The sequence below is a fragment of the Jaculus jaculus genome, chromosome 5 (assembly GCF_020740685.1).
Source record: "Jaculus jaculus isolate mJacJac1 chromosome 5, mJacJac1.mat.Y.cur, whole genome shotgun sequence".
Lineage (NCBI taxonomy): Eukaryota > Metazoa > Chordata > Mammalia > Rodentia > Dipodidae > Jaculus > Jaculus jaculus.
Genome location: NC_059106.1, coordinates 138,542,509 through 138,560,438, shown reverse-complemented (window position 1 = coordinate 138,560,438; position 17,930 = coordinate 138,542,509). Strand labels below are relative to the sequence as shown.

The window sequence follows — 17,930 nt, the reverse complement described above, 5'->3', positions numbered from 1 at the left end:
GCCCCTGCTTGAACAGTTGGGCCAGTGTATCAGTGAGGATTCTCTAGTTCTAGGAGAACTGATGGAATGACTATGGACTGTATAAAAGACTTACCAGATTGTTTCTCAGGATATAGGTTACACCGTCCAACAGTAGCTGCCCACAGTCTGGAACATCTGAAAATCAGGTAGCTGCTCTGTTCATGAGGCTGGATGCCTCAGCAGTCCCAATCTGATACTGACAAGAGGATTTTTGCAGAGCCTCTGGTCTTCAGGATGGACAGCTGAGGAAGCTGGGCTCTAATGTCTGTGAAGGGTGACGACAACGGGGCAGAGAGACTCATCAGCAAGGAGCAAGGGCAGCCAGGCAGAGAGCCCCATTTTCCTGGAACCTCTTCACATATAGGCTGCCACTGGAAGGACTGCCCACTCGGGGAGAAGGTTTTCCCTTGTTTCAATTACATTTTCATTGCTGGGATGAAGCACTTACCAAAAGCATATGATGGAGCCAGACATGTGGGACATACCTTTCGTCCCAGCAATTGGGAGGCAGAGGTACAATCACACTGAGTTCGAGGCCAGCCAGAGATTACATAGTAAATTCCAGGTCAGCCTGGGCTAGAGTGAGACCCTATCTCAAAACCCCCACAACAAAAAAGCAAGCAAACAAACAAACCAAGCAAGTCCTGGGGAAGCTTCATGATGGCAGGGAAATGGACATCACCTCTGCCGTAACCCATGGCAAATAGCAGGAAGAGAGTAAGCCGATCTCTGGCAAGGGGAAGCTGTCTGTATCACCCCTAAGCCCACCCCCAGTAACACACCTCCTCCAGCAAGGCTCCACCTTCCAAACCGTCAACAGTTAGAGACCAAGTATTCACAACACATGAGATAAAGGGGGACATCTGATTCAAGCCACCATCCTTAGAAACACTCCCATGGACCTACAAGTTGACAAAATTTGTCAACTGCATTCAGAGCCAGTGTTGGGCACAGATCATTAATATGAGCACCACTCTGAGCTAGGTGTTGTGTAGGCCTGCAATCTCAGCACTTTTAATGAATTTGGAACTTTTCATACTATTTTCCCAAACAGCTGCATAAATCTATATTCTTTTTGAAATGTTTTATTAATTTATTTATTTGAGAGAGAGAGAGAGGCAGATATATAGAGAGAATGGGCACACCAGGGCCTCTAGCCACTTCAAATGAACTCCAAACACATGTGTCGCCTTGTGCACTTGGCTTTACGGAGGTCCTGGGGAATTGAACCCGGGTACTTTGGCTTTGCAAGCAAGCACCTTAACCACAAAGTCATCTCTCCAGCCCCGAATGTTTATTCTTACCAACAGTGTATCTGTTTTTCTAACTATCATCTGTTTTTTAAAATTTTTATCTATTTATTTATTTATTTCAGAGAGAAAAAGACACAGAGTGGATATGGCCATGCCAGGGCTTCCTGCCACTGCAAATGAACTCCAGATGCATGCTTGGCATGGGTATTGGGGAATCAAACTCTGGTCCTTAAGCTTTACAGATGAGCACCTTATCCGCTAAGCCATCTTTCCAGCCCATCTGTCTGTTTTTGAGACTAATTCTCAGTGTGTTGCCTATGGTGACCACAAACTCTTGGGGTCAAATGATCCTCCTGCCTCAATTGTCTAAACAGCTAGAATCCTCCTTGAAGGTTTACTGTTGTTTTGACGCAGTTTTACTCTGTAAGCCAGACTTGCCTGAAATCCCTCACACAGCTCAGGCTGTCCTCACATGCACAGTGGTTTCTTGCCTCAGCCCTCCCAAGTGTTGGGATTACAGAGGTGAGCCACCAGGCATGACTCTTCTTTAAGGGCGGAAAGCACTGTGGTCCTAGGCTTTTCTTTGTGTGGAAATGTTAAATTACTAGTCAATCTCTTTGTTATTGGTTACTTGAACTTTCTGTTTCTTCTTTTTCTCTCAATTTTTATTGACATTTTCCATGATTATAAAACATATCCCATGGTAATACCCTCCCCCCCACTTTCCCTTTTGAAATTCCATTCTCCATCATATCCCCTCCCCATCTAATCAGTCTCTTGTTTATTTTAATGTCATGATCTTTTCCTCCTCTTATAATGGTCTTGTGTAGGTAGTGTCATGCACTATGAGTCATGGATATCCAGGCCATTTTATGTCTGGAGGGAGCACATTGTAAGGAGTCCTACCCTTCCTTTGGCTTTTACATTCTTTCCGCAACCTCTTCTGCATTAGACCTTGAGCCTTGGAAGGTGTGATGGAGATGTTACTCAGTACTCCAGTCACTTCTTTCCAGCACTATGACACCTTCTGAGTTCTCCCAAGGTCACTGCCATCTAAAAAGAGAAGATTCTCTACCCAAAGTGAGAATAGCATTAATATAAGTATAAATATTAAGAGAAGTGCTTACTGGGCAGTTTGATAAGCATAGTATATACATTTTTACAGACATCAGCAGATGTTACACCCGTAGGGCTCATGACTACCCCTATTTTAAGTTTTCAGTATCAGGGATGTGTTCCCTCCCATGGAGCAGGCCTCCAGTCCAATTGGAGGACAGTTGGTTTCCACCATGACAGATCTGCCACGATTGCACCCATTGGCTCATTGGGCCTGGCTGACCAATTATAAGGCTTGCACTGTCCACTGTTGAGTATCTTCACTGGCGGAATCTCTTTCTCCCATTGAACTACATGTAGAATGGCTTCTTCCAGTTTGCTGTCAGCTGGTGTATTAGTCAGGGTTCTCTAGAGGAACAGAACTGCTAGAATGAATTATTTTAAAAGGGGATTTATTGGATAAGCTTACAGTAGTCCAATAGCAGTTGCAGGCCCGAGAATCACTGAACCTGGTAGCTGCTCAGTCCTCGTTTCCAGAAGCCTCATGGTGCAGGGAAGCCTGGCGGGTTCCTGAGGAGCCGCTGGGTTTCGATCCACATGGGTCTTCAGTTGATGCTGGTCTTCAGTCCACACTGGTCTTCAATCCACGCTGGAAGGTAGCAAGCAGTTCCGGCAGCCAAGTGGAAGGGAGGAAGGAAGGAAGGGATCTATTGAAGCTTACAGATCCAGGTGAAGTTCCATAATGGCTGGCCTATCTTCACCGGCCCAAGCAGACAGAGAGAAGTACAAGCCTAAAAGCCAAAAGCCACAGCACACTTCAGGAACTCCAGCTAGGCTCACTTTGCATATCTTTAGATTGAAATCAGAAACCCACCACCACACCTTAAGATCACCCAGTAACATTGCCTCCAGCCAGGTAGCCAGCAGATGCAAACTACAAACAATAAAGAACTAAATATATTGGGGGCCATCTATTCTATTCAAAACAACACAGCTGGTCTACATGGAGGATGTTTTTCTGTTTCTTCTTGATGGTGTACTGTATATTTATATGAATTCATTTCTTCCTTCTAGACTGTCAGCCTCTCAAAGTTAGAGTTGCATATGCAACTATTTAACATTTCTACCTGTATGTCTAATTGAACTTGTCAAAAAGCCAAATTATTGGGGTTGGGGAGATGTCACAGGCGTATGTTTGTGAAGTCTGCCAGCCTAGGTTCAATTCTCCAGCCATACATGTAAAGCCAGATGGGCATTCATTTGCAGTGGCACCTAGGGAGACACCGGGCACTTCCAATCATTATACAGCCTATGAGAAATTTGAGGAGTGCATTTTTCTTTTTTAACTTAACCCTTTTACCGTGCCTTCATGTGTGTATCCATTTTATATCACTTCATCTTGATCGTTTGATTATTTTAAGTTTGGCCCCAAACTTTAAATAGTGTCAAACTTCCATGTCTCTCTGGTACCTGGGCTGTAAACTCACGCAGGAAAAGGACCATGTTTGTTAGTCTTAACAATATGTCCCTAGCTCCCAGGCACATTTGTATTATGCTATAACAAAATACCTAGACTGAGTAAAGTATAAGCTATAAACTATGTAAGTATGTTTCTCCACTGGAAGTGCAAGATCAGGGTACTAGCAGGTTTGTTGTCTGGTTACAGCCTGTTTCCCGAGTCATGAGTATCTTGTGTCCTCCACCCGCACAACCTTATCACCACCCAAAGGTTTGCCTTCACATTGGTGACTATAGAGTACGAGGGGACACAAGCATTTCAGCCCGTGGCAATGCATGACAAAGTGTTTCCTGAGTGGTCATAATTTCAAGAATGAATGCAGTGGGACATGGCGGCCCACGACTGTAATCCCAGCGCTCAGAAGGCTGAGACTAGATTAGGAGTTGAAAGTCACCTGGGCTACCTAGTGAGCTCCTGGGCTACGCGGCAAAACCGTGTCTCAAAATAAATACGTTACATACATAGAGAAATGACGGTTATGCCGTGCTTTAAACAAAACACATGCTAATTAATAGCTTGTTTTAAAGAAAAGCGGCCCGGTGTGCCGGTCTTGTGTGGCAGTGTGGTTGGATGGGAGGGGCGCATTCCCAAGACAACCCGGGGAGGAGGCTTCCAGCTGGGATGTAGGTTGTGGTCCCTCTTCCCTCGGGCTTGGGGGACTGAGTGGGGGCGAGGGTACCGTCGGCAGCTGTGGGGGAGAAAAAGGAGGATGTAGAGAGGAGGAGTTCGGCGTGTTTGCGTCTTTCTTCCCGTCCTCCCACCCTTTTGTGCTGCATCCCACTTAAAGCTCCGAGCCAGCATCCGTGCGTCCCGGGGTCCCCAGCACCCAAGCGCTTCGCAGTGCAGTGTGTGTGCGTGCGTGCGTGCGTGTGATGTCTGGCCGGAGACATGCGGAAGATTCGTGAACAGACAGGGTGCGCCTCACCGGGACGGTGAGCTCCAGCCCTCCCGGACAGGGTAGCTGAGCGGGGCTGGGTGACAGCAAGGGGGCCCGCGGACGCCTATGCAGCCTTTGTGCAGAGGCTGATCCCGGCTCGGCCGCTGGGGGGCGGCCTGCGCCCCGCCGACCCCCGACAATAGCGCGAGGGTGGGGAGTCGCGCGGTCCCGGAAACTTTTCCCGGGTGTCGCCGCCGCCGCCCGCACCCGAGCCGGAGGGGGCGCGGTCACCTCCGCCGAGGCCGAGCGCTCGCGGCTCCGAGCCCCGCAGGAGGCGCGCGCGGTCTTCGGCTGCCGGAGGGAGCCTCGGGCCATGGAGGCGCCCGCGCCCGGCTCCGCGCCCGGGGACTGGGACTACCTGGGCCGCTGCTTCGCCCGCCACCGCGTCTGCATCTCCTTCGGCCTGTGGATCTGCGCCTCCTGCTGCTGGATCGCCGCCCATACGCTGTAATGAGGGGTGGCCGGCCTGGCCAAGGGGGACATGGGGCGCTACCCTGCTGCTCCCGCCTGGAAGGAAACCTAGAGGAAAGGGGCGGGAAAGGGGACCAGGGAGGAGGCAGCACAAGTGCCAGGGCAAATCGAACATCTCTCCGTGCACTGAAGCGGAGTCCTTCCCTGAGATTCCACGCTTGGGAAAGGCTGGGCGGTGAGCCAGCGCGCAGGAGGCCGGGCGGTGCAGTGGCTGCAGCCTCCATGTGGGTTCTTTGTCAGCCCTTTCCTGCCCGCTCGCGCTGTGCCCGTCTTTGGACCTCATGTGAATCCCAGTTAAGGTGGGTGGGAGGGTTAAATGAGGCAAGACAGTCAAAGCCTTAGTAAGTGCTCATTACACGCCACTATCGCTCTCACGCTGCCAACGACCCTTAGGGACTTTGGCAAGCCCCCGAGCCCCGTGTTTGTGATTTTAGGGTACCCTTCAAAGCCATCTTAGCTGGGAAGGGGTGCAGTGCTGACGATCAGACAGCCTTTGCCCTTGCCTGTCCAGCACCTGCAGTGGTTTAGCCAGGTGGTCCCTGTAGCCTGGGTTGGAAGGGTAAGACCTCCAGGTCTTCAGCTTTCTCCAGGGACACGGTCTAGCATGGTGCCGCCCAGTTACTCCCCGTGGGGGGAGGGGAGGGGAAGGACCAGGAGCCACTGCCCATCCCCCTGCTGGAACTGGCTGACCTTACTCCACTCACACTCCACTCAGCCTCTCCCGTACCTTGGCAGAGGGTTTGCAGCCTCACCACCCAGTGACTGGAGGAAAGACGCCACAGGCCCAGGTTGCACTTACTAGGGAGCTGCCTCTGGCCCCCGAGTAGGTCTGTTATCGCCCCTTCACATGAGGAGCCTGGGTTACTGAAGATGCAGACGTGGGCAGGCCCCTGTGTCCTAGGGCTTAAACTAAGAGGGCACTGCACTTGTCACCTCCTCTGCTGTCACACTGTCTCTTGTTCCTCAGCCACTTTCGGGTACCAGAACTATTAGGCACGCTAGCGCCCCACCCCTCTCAGGGCTTGCAGAGGTGAGGGAACATCTCAGAATGCCCCAGCTGAGCCCGCTGAGAACAAGACCTTGCCTTGGAGCTGGGTGAACCCTATTGTTCTTAACACACCACCACCCCCAGCTCCCCACCCTAAGCCATTTTTTTTTCTCTTGTCTCAAATGCGAAGGGTGAAATAAATTATTGATGATTTGGGCCCAAGTCTCTAACTGAAGTGTTTATTCCTTAACCGTAAATTGGCCCTAAGACCCCAGAACCCACATCCACAGTTGATGGTCCCACGGAGAGCTTAGGGCTTGGGGCTGGCAGGCTTGGGGGGAGTGTCCAGGAACCCAACAGGGAGCCATCCAAACCTCAGTGTGTCCCAGATGGGATGGCTGATCTTGCCAGAAAGGCCTCTGGCTCCTTCCAGCCTGCCCTGCTCTCTGTGTGGTGTTAAGGTTTGCTATGTGAATTAAGGTTGTTAATTTGGTATGATAAGGTTTGGCCAGGGGCTGGCAAATGCCAACCACTTCCTGCACAGATAGATTCAAAGGATTCCACTTTAATTTCAAAGAAACAAGTTGTCTTTTGAATTGTGGTGATTAGCTCAGCAATGCTTAGGTTACTTTTAGAAACTTCTAGTTTCCCTTCCAGAAAATAAAATACAGCAATAGCAACAAGCTTATCAGGGTGGAGAGGGGCCATTATATTGACCTAGCCTGATTTGGAGGAGGAAAGTCACTTTTTTTGTTTTTTTAAAAGAGAGGGTCTCATGAGCCTGGTGGCACATACCATTAATCCTAGCACTCAGGAGGCTAAGGTAGGAAGATGGCTGTGGGTTCGAGGCCAGCCTGGGCTACAGAGTGAGCTACAGAGGTCAGTTTGGGCTACAAAACAAAACAAACTAACAAACACATAGGGTCTCACTATGTAGTGCAAGCTGACCGCAAATTTGTGATCCTGCTCGGCCTCCCAACTTCTGGGATTCTAAGTATATGTACCCTTGCCCAGCTAATCACAGTCTTGTGGAGAAGGGAGATACTGCCTCCACATCAGTGAGCTCGGACTCCTGGCGGGGGCTTCTAAACTAGTCTCCCGGTTCTTCTGGTCTTTTCTTCCTGTTTGTAAACTAAGTTTAGAAACTCGTGTCCATGCCTGGGGGAGAAAGTGCTTCCTGGGATGCAGTCAGCTGTCTTCAAGACCTCTGTCTGCTCTGGCCGGTCCTCAGAATCACAGCTCCTGTGTTCTGCCCACACCCATGTCACCCCCTCTCCCCCCACCCGCAGGATTCTATACCTGAGATGTGCAAAGAAATGTGAACAGGATCAGTCCGCACTGTGTGCAGGCTGCTGCCTGCTGACCAGTCTTTGCGACACCGTGGGAGCCATCCTGGCCAGACAGCTCACCATTCAGGTATGCCCGAGTTCCGCACACAGGCGGTAGTGGTCCATCTACCACAAGTCTGGCTTTCCTTCCTCTACTGCAGCCATGGTGGCTTTCATTTGTTTATTTATTTATTTTGGGGTTTTTCGAGGTAGGATCTTGCTCTAGCTCAGGCTGACCTGGATTTCACTATGTAGTCAAGCTTTGCCAACAAGCACCGTTAACTGCTGAGCCATCTCTCCAGCCCTTGGTTTTTTTGAGGCGGGGTCTCACTTTAGCCCAGGCTGACCTAGAACTCACTCTGTAGTCCCAGGCTGGCCTCAGACTCACAGCGATCCTCCTACCTCTGCCTACCAAGCGCTGGGATTAAAGGGTGCACCACTGCGCCTGGCTAGGGTGGCTTTGGTGGCGTTCCTCCAGCCTACAAGGCACAGCGTCCCTCAGTGCCCATGTCCTTCTGCTCTTTCCGCCCCTCAGATGTTCTTGATTCACTCGCCTCCTTCAAATTTAAAAATGAGGTTTTCCTAGCCAAGCATGGTGGCACATGCTTTTGAGGCAGGGGAGGAAGATCACTGTGAGTTCGAGGCCAACCTGAGACTACATAGTGAGTTCCAGGTCAGTTCGGCCTGGGCTAGAGTGAAACCCTACCTCAAAAAAGCAAAAACAAAAAAAAAAACACCCCCCGCAAAAAATTAAAGGCTTTCTTGAGAATAACTGTAACCTGTTTCTTCTCCCAGCAGTCAAGATCTCCTGACCTATTCTATTTGTCCCATAGCTTATTGTAGGATAATCCGTGCTGGAAGATGCAATTTACAAAGACAAGGATTTATTCACTGCCACGACTGTCACCCCACCCAGCTCACAGTAGATGCTCAGCAAATAGTTTTGTTTTTTAAAATATTTCTTAAATTTTATTTATTTATTGGAGAGAGGGAGAGGCAGATATGCAGACAGACAGACAGAGCACTAGGGCACCAGCGCCTCTAGCCACTGCCAATGAACTCCAGATGCATGCTCCACCTTGTGCATCTGGCTACAGCTCTCAGCAAGAAGTTTTTAGCACTATTATTGGTTTTATTTATTTTTACTTGAGAAATAGAAAGAAAAATACAGGCAGATAGAGAGAGAGAATGGGCACACCAGGGCCTTCCGTCACTGTAAACAAACTCCACATGTGTGAGCTATCTTGTGCATCTGGCTTATGTGGGTCTGGAGGAATTGAACCTGGGTCCTTTGACTGTGCAGGCAAGTGTCTTAACCACTAAGCAATCTCTCTAGTCCTATTGATTTTAGAGCTCAGGCTTGTTAAGAGCAGCCAAGTCCTTCCTCAGGTGGTGGTATGCTTTTTGGAGCAAGAGAGAAGCAAGCACTTCATAATTTCCCTACAGTCTAGACCCTCAAACAAGGAGTCCTATCCTCACCCATGTATGCCAAGGGTCCTCATGGGGCTGGTCCTAGTCTTGTGCCCACCCAGGTAGGGATGAAGGAAGGAGGCTTCATGGTTAAAACACAGTTTTGGCCAGTCCCAGGCCTGCTTTGAGCAATGTTGTCTCCAAAGCCAATCCCTTTTCAGAGTCACTAACAGGATAGAATGAGGCTTGGTTCAAGTCCAGTAACAATAGCTGGTGTTTGGTAAATATTTATGTACATTGTTGGCACTAAGGATCATTCGTTCACTCCACAGATGGTCCTGTGACATGGGTGCTCTGCTGTCATCATTCCTCTGTTATAGATGTGGAAATAGGCATAGAAAGGCTTCTCTTTTTTAAAATTTTTTAATTTAATTTTTATTAGCATTTTCCATGATTATAAAAAAAAATCCCATGGTAATACCCTCCCTCTTCCCCCCACACTTTCCCCTTTGAAATTCCATTCTTCATCATATTACCTCCCCATCTCAATCATTCTACTTACATATATACAATACCAACCTATTAAGTACCCTCCTTCCTTCCTTTCTCTTCCCTTTATATCTCCTTTTTAACTTACTGGCTCTGCTACTAAATATTTTCCTTCTCACGCAGAAGCCCAATCATCTGTAGCTAGGATCCACATATGAGGGAGAACATGTGGCGCTTGGCTTTCTCACCTGGGTTACCTCACTTAGTATAATCCTTTCCAGGTCCATCCATTTTTCTGCAAATTTCGTAACTTCATTTTTCTTTACCGCTGAGTAGAACTCCATTGTATAAATGTGCCACTTCTTCATTATCCACTCATCAGTTGAGGGACATCTAGGCTGGTTCCATTTCCCAGCTATTATAAATTGAGCAGCAATAAACATAAGGAAATGAGATGAGTCCTTAGGATATATGCCTAGGAGTGCTATAGCTGGGTCATATGGTAGATCCATCTTTAGCTGTTTCAGGAACCTCCACACTGATTTCCACAATAGCTGGACCAGATTGCATTCCCACCAGCAGTGTAGAACGGTTCCTCTTTTTCCACATCCCTGCCAACATTTATGATCATTTCTTTAGAAAGGCTTCTCTTAAGTCACCCTGCAGTTAATAACAGGGCTAGGATGCAAACCCTACAACGTGTACTCTTAACACTAACTCTCCTGTTGCTCTGGCTGCCTGTATAGGCTGTTGATTTTTCCCAGGCCCTGGGTTAAGCACAATTCACAAAGTATCTCCAGAAATGTACATGACAGCCTTTGAGGGAGATCCTGTTCTGTGCCTCTTCTACAGATGGGGAAACTGAGGCTCAGATTGGTTCAGGGGGTGTGCCACAGTTGCACAGCGAGGGCCACCCATGCTGTGGAAAGAAGGTAGAGAAGGAAGCAGAGAGGGGGTCGTCACCCCAATTCTACTGGCTAGCATCTGTGTCACTTGGCATAGTCATTTGAACATTCATCTCTTCACCAGTCAAAGGGGCCTTTCTCTGTGTTGGTGGGAAGTGTCACTGGACTACATGACATAAGTGTAAGTGGTGTCCCAGAGTAACCCGTGTGTCTCAGGGAATCCTGGGTGACAGGCCAGTCTTGGTAAGCCCCAGTCTCTGTCTCATTTGCTTCCAGGTTTTCACCGGTGCCTACCTAGCAGCTGTTGACATCGTGAACTTCATGTTCATCCTCTTCCCAGTCTGTGGATCCAAGACCAAGGCCAAGCCAGGTGAGCGTGTGCCATGCCTTCCTGTCTCCATCCCTTCTCTCAGCCATCCGTATGCTGAGTGCTCACGCCTAGTCACACCCTGAGCTAGGCCTCTCTAGGCACAGATATCTCCACGAGGCCCTTGACCTTAGACAGATGACACGATGGGGCCTGAAACAGTCACCAGAGCAGGCAGCCTGGGAGGTGTGTGCGCCACAGACAACCACAGAGAGGGAATGGGCTGCAGGTATTGGGAAGAACATGGCTCCTGATTGGCAGCACAGTCAAACATAACAACATTGGGCTGGAGGGATGGCTTAGTGGCTAAGTTACTTACCTGTAAAAACAAACGACCCAGGTTCAATTCCCCAGGACCCATGTAAGCCAGATGCACAAGGTGGTACGTGTGTCTGGACTTTTGTAACATTTGGATGCCCTGGCATGTCCATTCTCTCCCTCTCTCTCTCTCTCTCTCTCTCTCTCTCTCTCAAGTAAAATTAAAAGAAAAAAAGCAGAACAGCATAGGCCAAGGCCAAGACTATTGGTGTTACCATAGTGCGCGAGTGTGGATGGCCAAGCTAAGGGAAACGGGAGGCAGAAACACACAGAGATCATCACTGGCAGGGTAGGTCTAGGAGTGACTGAGATGGGATGAGTAATGGTGAGGACATGTGACTAGGGGTTCCCAAGAAAGGGAAGAAGAGTGCGTAGACTCCCACCCAAGAGAGGGGGTGCTTGATCAGTGAGTCATGTAGCCTGCTGTTGCTGACAGCTTCGTGGTGCTGACAGAAAACACCAGGCCAAGAGCAGCTTGCGGGAGGAAAGGGTTTACTGTGGCTTACAGCCTTGAGGGGAAGCTCTATGATGGCAGGGGAAATGATGGTAGGAGCAGAGGGTGGACATCACCTCCTGGACAACAGCAGGAGAGTGTGCCAGACATTGGCAAGGGGGAGCTGGCTGTGATAGCCAGAAACCCATCCCCAATAATAGATCACCTCCAGGAGGCTTTAACTCCCAAACTGCCACCAGCTGGGGCCCTATTGTTCAGAGCACATCGTAAGTTTACGGGAGACACCTAAATCAAACCACCACACATGCCCTGTGTCACTCCATGCTGCTCAAAATAGTGTTGTTCCAAGGAAATGTTCAAGATGTTCTCAGTGCTGTGTATCCTGTGCGTGGTGTAGGGACCTCGGCATAAACAGTAGATGTGTTCACCCAGCTCTGTGCAGATGACAGGAATGGCGAGGGCATCATGCATACCCTTGGTGGTTCGAGTCTAAGAGTCTAAGAGTGGCACTGCTGTCTGCACAGTACTGATAATAAAAGTTAATGTCGGGCTGGAGAGATGGCTTAGCGGTTAAGGCACTTGCCTGCAAAGCCAAAGGACCAGACGCACAGTCATGTATGCGTCTGAGGTTCATTTGCAACAGCTAGAGGCCTTGGCACACCCATTCTCTCTCTCTCTCTCTCAAATAAATAAATAAAAATAAAGTTAATGTCTCTCCTACACAAAGAAGGAGAGTAGCCTCAACTGGGAGAGTGGGTCGGAGGCAAGCAGGCAGAGTTGCAAGAAGAGGAACGTAGCTGGGCGTGGTGGTGCACACCTTTAATCTCAGCACTTGGGCGGCAGAGGTAGAAGGATCGCTGTGAGTTTGAGGCCAGCCTGAGACTACATAGTGAATTCCAGGTCAGCCCGGGCTAGAGTGAGACCCTACCTCAAAAAAAAAAAAAAAAAAAAAAGAAAAGAAAAGAAAGAGAGAAATAAAGAATGAAGAGGAATATAACCCCAGGGCCTTGGAGGGTCAGGACCTTTCCATAACAGGAATCGGGAGCTGAGTCTGGAGTCCACACTAGCTCTTCACATACTAGCTATTTGGAGAGATCTAGCTTCCAGGATGCATGTGGGAATCTGGTGTCTCTTGCAGAGCGGGCCCCCCGGGAGAGGAAGAGGAGCAAGCGGCTCAGAACCAGCATGTTTGTCCTGGCTCTGCCGCTAAGCCTGGGTTCAGGCTGGACTCTCTGGACCGCTGTCCCCAAGGCTTCTGGCCCAGTCCGAGGAGCTCAGCGGAGGCTGCTGGGTAGTCCGCTGCAGGTGAGCCTGAGCCACCGTTGGGAGGGCATGGGTGGTTCGGGTCACTTCCATCCGATGGGTCTACCCTTTGCTTTGGGAGGAAGTAGGAGGGGGTCAGTCCTTGCCATTGGCAGAAGAAACCTTGTAAAAGTAGAAGAGGACTCAGTTCTGGCTACTTCTTAGAACATATGGGGGTCTCTCCCTCTCTCTTGCTTTATCAAATAAATAAATAAAATAGAACATACATACAGGCTCTGCACATCTTCTCTTATAGGAAAACCCTGAAGTCTTTGGCTATGTGCTGGGTGGCATCGCTGCCGTCGGCTCCTGGGCATCTCGGATCCCTCCATTCTCCAGAATCGTGAGGCTGGGATGGGGCTGGGACTGTGGGTCATGTGGCAGGTCTTAGGATCATCCTAAAGATGTGATGCCACTGTGTGCGGGCACACATGCAGGGACATTTTTCTGAGGAGCCAGTGTGTGGTGGTTGCAAGGGGTGTATGTGAAGAACAGACAGAGAACCAGCAGAGTCCTGACACCTGCAAATGCTTTTCAGGAAAGACCATTGAATTCTTTCTCAGTTCCTGTAGCCAAGAAAAGTCCAGCAAGGAAAAGGCCTCTGGGATGGGATAAGTAAGGGCTCCACTAGACAGCAAGAAGGATGCAGCGACCAGGAGCCATCAGCTACCTGGGCTCTTACTGACAGATATTGCCAAGCCTCTAGCATGAGACAAGTTGTACTCTCAAACCTGGGGCACAAGTGGGAGTTGCCTTTGGGACACTCCCAGACTCACTCAGCTGTGCATCAGAGGGTGGTACTCTCAGAAAGGAGGGAAGGAACTTTGGGATATGGCAAAAAGGAGAGAAGGCTCCTGCATTACCCAAGTGAACCAGGGTGGAAACCAGCCACATGTCATGGTCTTGGACTGGAAGATGGGGCACAAAGAGGCAAAGGCCAGGGAAGGGCTGTCTGATCACAGGCGAGGGCACAGGAAAGCCACTGTGCAGACCAGTGTCTGAGCAAACTGCAGGGCACCTGTGGAACTGCTCTGCTGGCTTTTTGCCACAGAGGACTCTGCCATGCTGCTTCTGCCTCGCAGGGTGAGCACCAGCCCTGACACCAGGAAGTGAAGTGGGCCTGTCCTAGACCTGCCCAGAGCTGCCTGCCCCAAAGCCATACAGTCTAGCAGGGTAGCCAGATCTGGGGAGGCAGCTGGCTAGGGATGCTCCGGGCTGTGGTGGTGACTGAAGTGTCCCAGGACCTGAGCCTCCCATGTTGGAACCCTCTCTCCAGACTCAGGGAGAAAACTGGGAAGCCTGGGCTCTATCGCAGCCCTTGGGTAGGCTAGGAAGGGGTTGGCAGCTACGTGGCAGTGCCAGGATGGTGCCCCAACACCTGTGTTAGTTTTCTAAGGCTGGTGGTGGGGTGTTCAGGCAGGGGACCCGCCCCCTCCAGGGCTTCAGCTGCACTGAGATCGTTCCTGTGAGAAGTGGGAAAGGCTTTTGGCTCTGTGCTCAGCTTCTGGGTCTCAAATGCAGAGGGAAATACCACATTCCTGAGGAGAAGGAGGGTGTGTGTGTGTGTGTGTGTGTGTGTGTGTGTGTTACTAGGGATTAAGTCCAAGGCCTCAGTAGTACTACGCAAGTGCTCTACCACTGGGCTACATTCCCAGCTTGCCTTAGGATGCTTTTGAGATTTAAAATAAAAATAGGAAGCCGGGCATGGTGGTACATGCCTTCAATCCCAGCATTCAGGAGGCAGAGGTAAGAAGATGGCCATGAGTTCAAGGCCACCCTAAGATTACATAGTGAATTCCAGGTTAACCTGTGCTAAAGTGAGACCCTACCTCAAAAATAAATAAAAAATAGGAGAAAATCATGGGGCAAGAGAGATAGCTTAGCAGTTAAGTTGCTGGCTTGCAAAGCCTGATGGCCTGGGTTTGCGTTCCCAGAACCCACATAAAGTCAGATGCACAGAGTGTCTCATGTGTCTGGAGTTTGTTTGCAGGGACAAGAGGTCTTGGCATGCCCCGTATTCTCTCTCTCTCTCTCTCTTTCTCTCTCTCTCCTTGCTAATAAATAAAAGTATTTTTTTAAAAATAGGGGAAAATCAACCAAAATACACATTTTTCCTAAATTTTTTCCATTCCTTAGCAAAGGCCTATATATCTATAAATACATACGTACTACATATTAATTTATAGACAAATATTCCTAATGAGCAAAACAAGTTAGATGTATGATATACTTGCATATATATTAGTCTAAATGTAGTATGTAATTAAAATATAGTCTTTCAGGGTGTGGTGGCACATGCCCTTAATCCCAGCACCCGGGAGGTGGGGGTGGGAGGATCGCTGTGTGTTCGAGGCCACCCTGAGACTACAGAGTGAATTCCAGGTCAGTCTGAGCCAGAATGAGACCCTACCTCAAAAAAAAAGAAAAGAAAAGAAAAAAAGAAAGCTAGAAAGAAAGAGAATATAGTTTTGTATACATTATACGTATACATGTATGTTAGTGGCTTTATGCTTATAAAGACAATTTACATATAAATACTGCATGCTTCTTTTTTTGAGCCAGCATCTCCATTACTTGTTCTCACAGAATGTCCCCTTGGCTTCAAACTTACCAGAATATGATCTCACACTTCCTTAACCAGCCCTGTTTGGCCTGGTGCCAAAGGTCCCAGAGGGCAGCAGCCCTTCATGACTCAGGCTCCCCCACTTTCCCCCAGCTGCCGTTCTTGAGCCCTGAGTGGGGTCAGGAGCTTTGCACTGAGATGGTGGGGATCCTGTCCTGTCCTCAGAGCCTGCTTTATGTGTAAAGAGAAAAGCCTTGCTTACTCAGTAAAAGGGACCATGGAAGAGGGACAGGACAGGTTCTGAGGGATGAGTAAGGAGTTCTCTGGGTGAAAGCAGATACTCGAAGAACAGCTGAACACCTAACAGGAGCAGTGCCTTGGGGAGCGGCTGGGACAGAGGACTTGTGCACCAGTTAGCTATGCCACTGGGTTGGGGATCCAGTGGCTTTCGGTTCAGCATCTCCTCTCTCCACAGTGCCAGGGGAAGTCCTTCTTCTACATCCTCCTGTGGACGCGGTTCCTATCAGCTCTGGCTGGCCTCCTCTATGCCTCGGCCATTGTGGCCCATGACAGGCAGCCCGAGTACCTGCTGCGGGCCACACCCTGGTTCCTGACTTCCCTTGGTGGAGCTGCGCTGGATCTCGCTGTATCCCTGCCAGGCCCAGAGAGTGACAGAGGCTGGAGCCCTGAAGTCAGAGGTTCTGGCCTACCCAGCCCCTCCCCCGTGCTCATGATGTCTTTGCTTCTTGCTAGGCAGCCCTCTATCTAGTCCAGAGGGGTGGGCTAAGCCTGAGGCAAGCAAACACCAATGCAGTTACTTACAGCTTGGTGTTTTCCCTTTCAAAAGATGACTCACAGGCTGGAGAGATGGCCTAGTGGTTAAGGCACTGTGTAAGGACGCAGGTTCGATTCCCCAGTGCCCATGCATGCACAAAGTGGCACATGCAGCTGGAGTTCGCAGTGGCTCAAGGCCTTGTTGTGCCCATTCTCTCTCCCTATTTGCCTATTTCTTTCTCTCTCTCTCTCTCTCAAACAAATAAATAAACTTTTTTGTTTTTGTTTTTCGTGGTAGGGTCTCACTCTAGCTCAGGCTGACCTGGAATTCACTATGTAGTCTCAGGATGGCCTCAAACTCACAACAATCTTTTTACCTCTGCCTCCTGAGTGCTGGGATTAAAGGTGTGCACCACCAGACCCGGCTTGAATAAATTATTATACACACACACACACACACACACACACACACACACACACATATATATATATAATTTATTTGAGAGAGGGGAAAAGGCAGAGAGAGGATGGGCATACCAGGGCATCCAGCTACTGAAAATGAACTCCAGATACATGTGCCACCTTGGGCATCTGGCTTACATGGGTACTGGGAAATTAAACCTGGGTCTCTAAGCTTGGCAGTCAAATGCTTTAACCACTAAGCCATCTCTCTAACTCCATAAAATATTTTCTTAAATATTTTAATTGAAAAGAGAGAAAAACAAGCAGACAGAGAGAGAAAGAGAGAGAATGGGCATGCCAGGGCTCCTGCCACTGCAATCAAACTCCAGACAACATGCACCACCTTGTGCATATGGCTTACGTGGGTACTAGCATATCAAATCTGTGTCCTTAGACTTCCTAGGCAAGTGCTTTAACCACTAAGCCATCACTTCAGGCCCCATAAAATATTATTATTAATTTTTTTTTTTTTTGGTTTTTTGAGGTAGGGTCTCACTCTAGCCCAGGCTGACCTGGAATTCACTATGTATTCACAGGGTGGCCTCGAACTCACGGCAATCCTCCTACCTCTGCCTCCCAAGTGCTGGGATTAAAGGCTTGTGCCACCATGCCCGGCCCTAAAATATTATTTATTTATTAAAGACAGAGAGAGGGAGTGAGAGAGAGCGAGTGTGGACGTGCCAGGGCCTCAAGCCACTGCAAACGAACTCCAGATGTATGTACCACCATGTCATCTGGCTTATGTAGGACCTGAAGAATCGAACAGGGTTCTTAGGCTTTATAGGCATGTGCCTTAACCGCTAAGCCATCCCTCCAGCCTCCATAAAATATTATTTAGAAAGCCAGGCGTGGTGGTACATGCCTTTAATCCCAGCACTCAGGAGGCTGAGGCAGGAGGATTGTTGTGAGTTCAAGGCCAGCCTCAGCCCCTACCTTGAAAAACAAAACAACAAACAAGCAAACAAACAAAAAAGGCTCTTGCCCAGCATTCTCTGAAACAAAGAAGTGGGAGTGAGTTGGAAAGGCCCCAGCCCCAGGATCGGTTCTGCTTCCTCCCAAGAATCACCTCCCTGTGGATCTTGCCCTTGGGAGCGCTTGATCCTCCTCCCTGGCGGGGTTTCCTCCCAGAGCTAGAGAGGGCTCTGCAGGCTGACCTTCCACACAGGCTCTTTCCCACCCTCCCTGCTGCTCTGCTGCGGGTGTGGAGACCAAAGCTGGCCAAGCGCTGCCCTTGGTCGTGGCTGCTGATCCTGACCAGCTCCTGAGGCGCCTGGGGTGCTGCTGATGTGCTGTCACCCCTCAGTGACCTTGGG

General features: G+C 49.4%; 1 protein-coding gene across 5 annotated transcripts in view; it reads left to right on the top strand.

Annotated features, from left to right (window-relative positions):
- Positions 1-4,521: 4,521 nt before the first annotated feature.
- Tmem44 (transmembrane protein 44) overlaps positions 4,522-17,930 on the top strand; it is a 42,822-nt gene continuing 29,413 nt past the window's right edge. For 4 of the 5 annotated variants that reach the window (XM_045151181.1, XM_045151180.1, XM_045151178.1 and 1 more), the window contains exons 1-6: positions 5,093-5,233; positions 7,535-7,661; positions 10,654-10,747; positions 12,655-12,821; positions 13,075-13,161; positions 15,857-16,027. In XM_045151181.1, the coding sequence (XP_045007116.1) occupies positions 5,100-5,233; positions 7,535-7,661; positions 10,654-10,747; positions 12,655-12,821; positions 13,075-13,161; positions 15,857-16,027 (780 nt within the window). In that variant the 5' untranslated portion in view covers positions 5,093-5,099. Of the gene's footprint in view, positions 4,782-5,092; positions 5,234-7,534; positions 7,662-10,653; positions 10,748-12,654; positions 12,822-13,074; positions 13,162-15,856; positions 16,028-17,930 lie in introns of those variants that run through there. The other variant, XM_045151179.1, reaches the window with a different exon arrangement.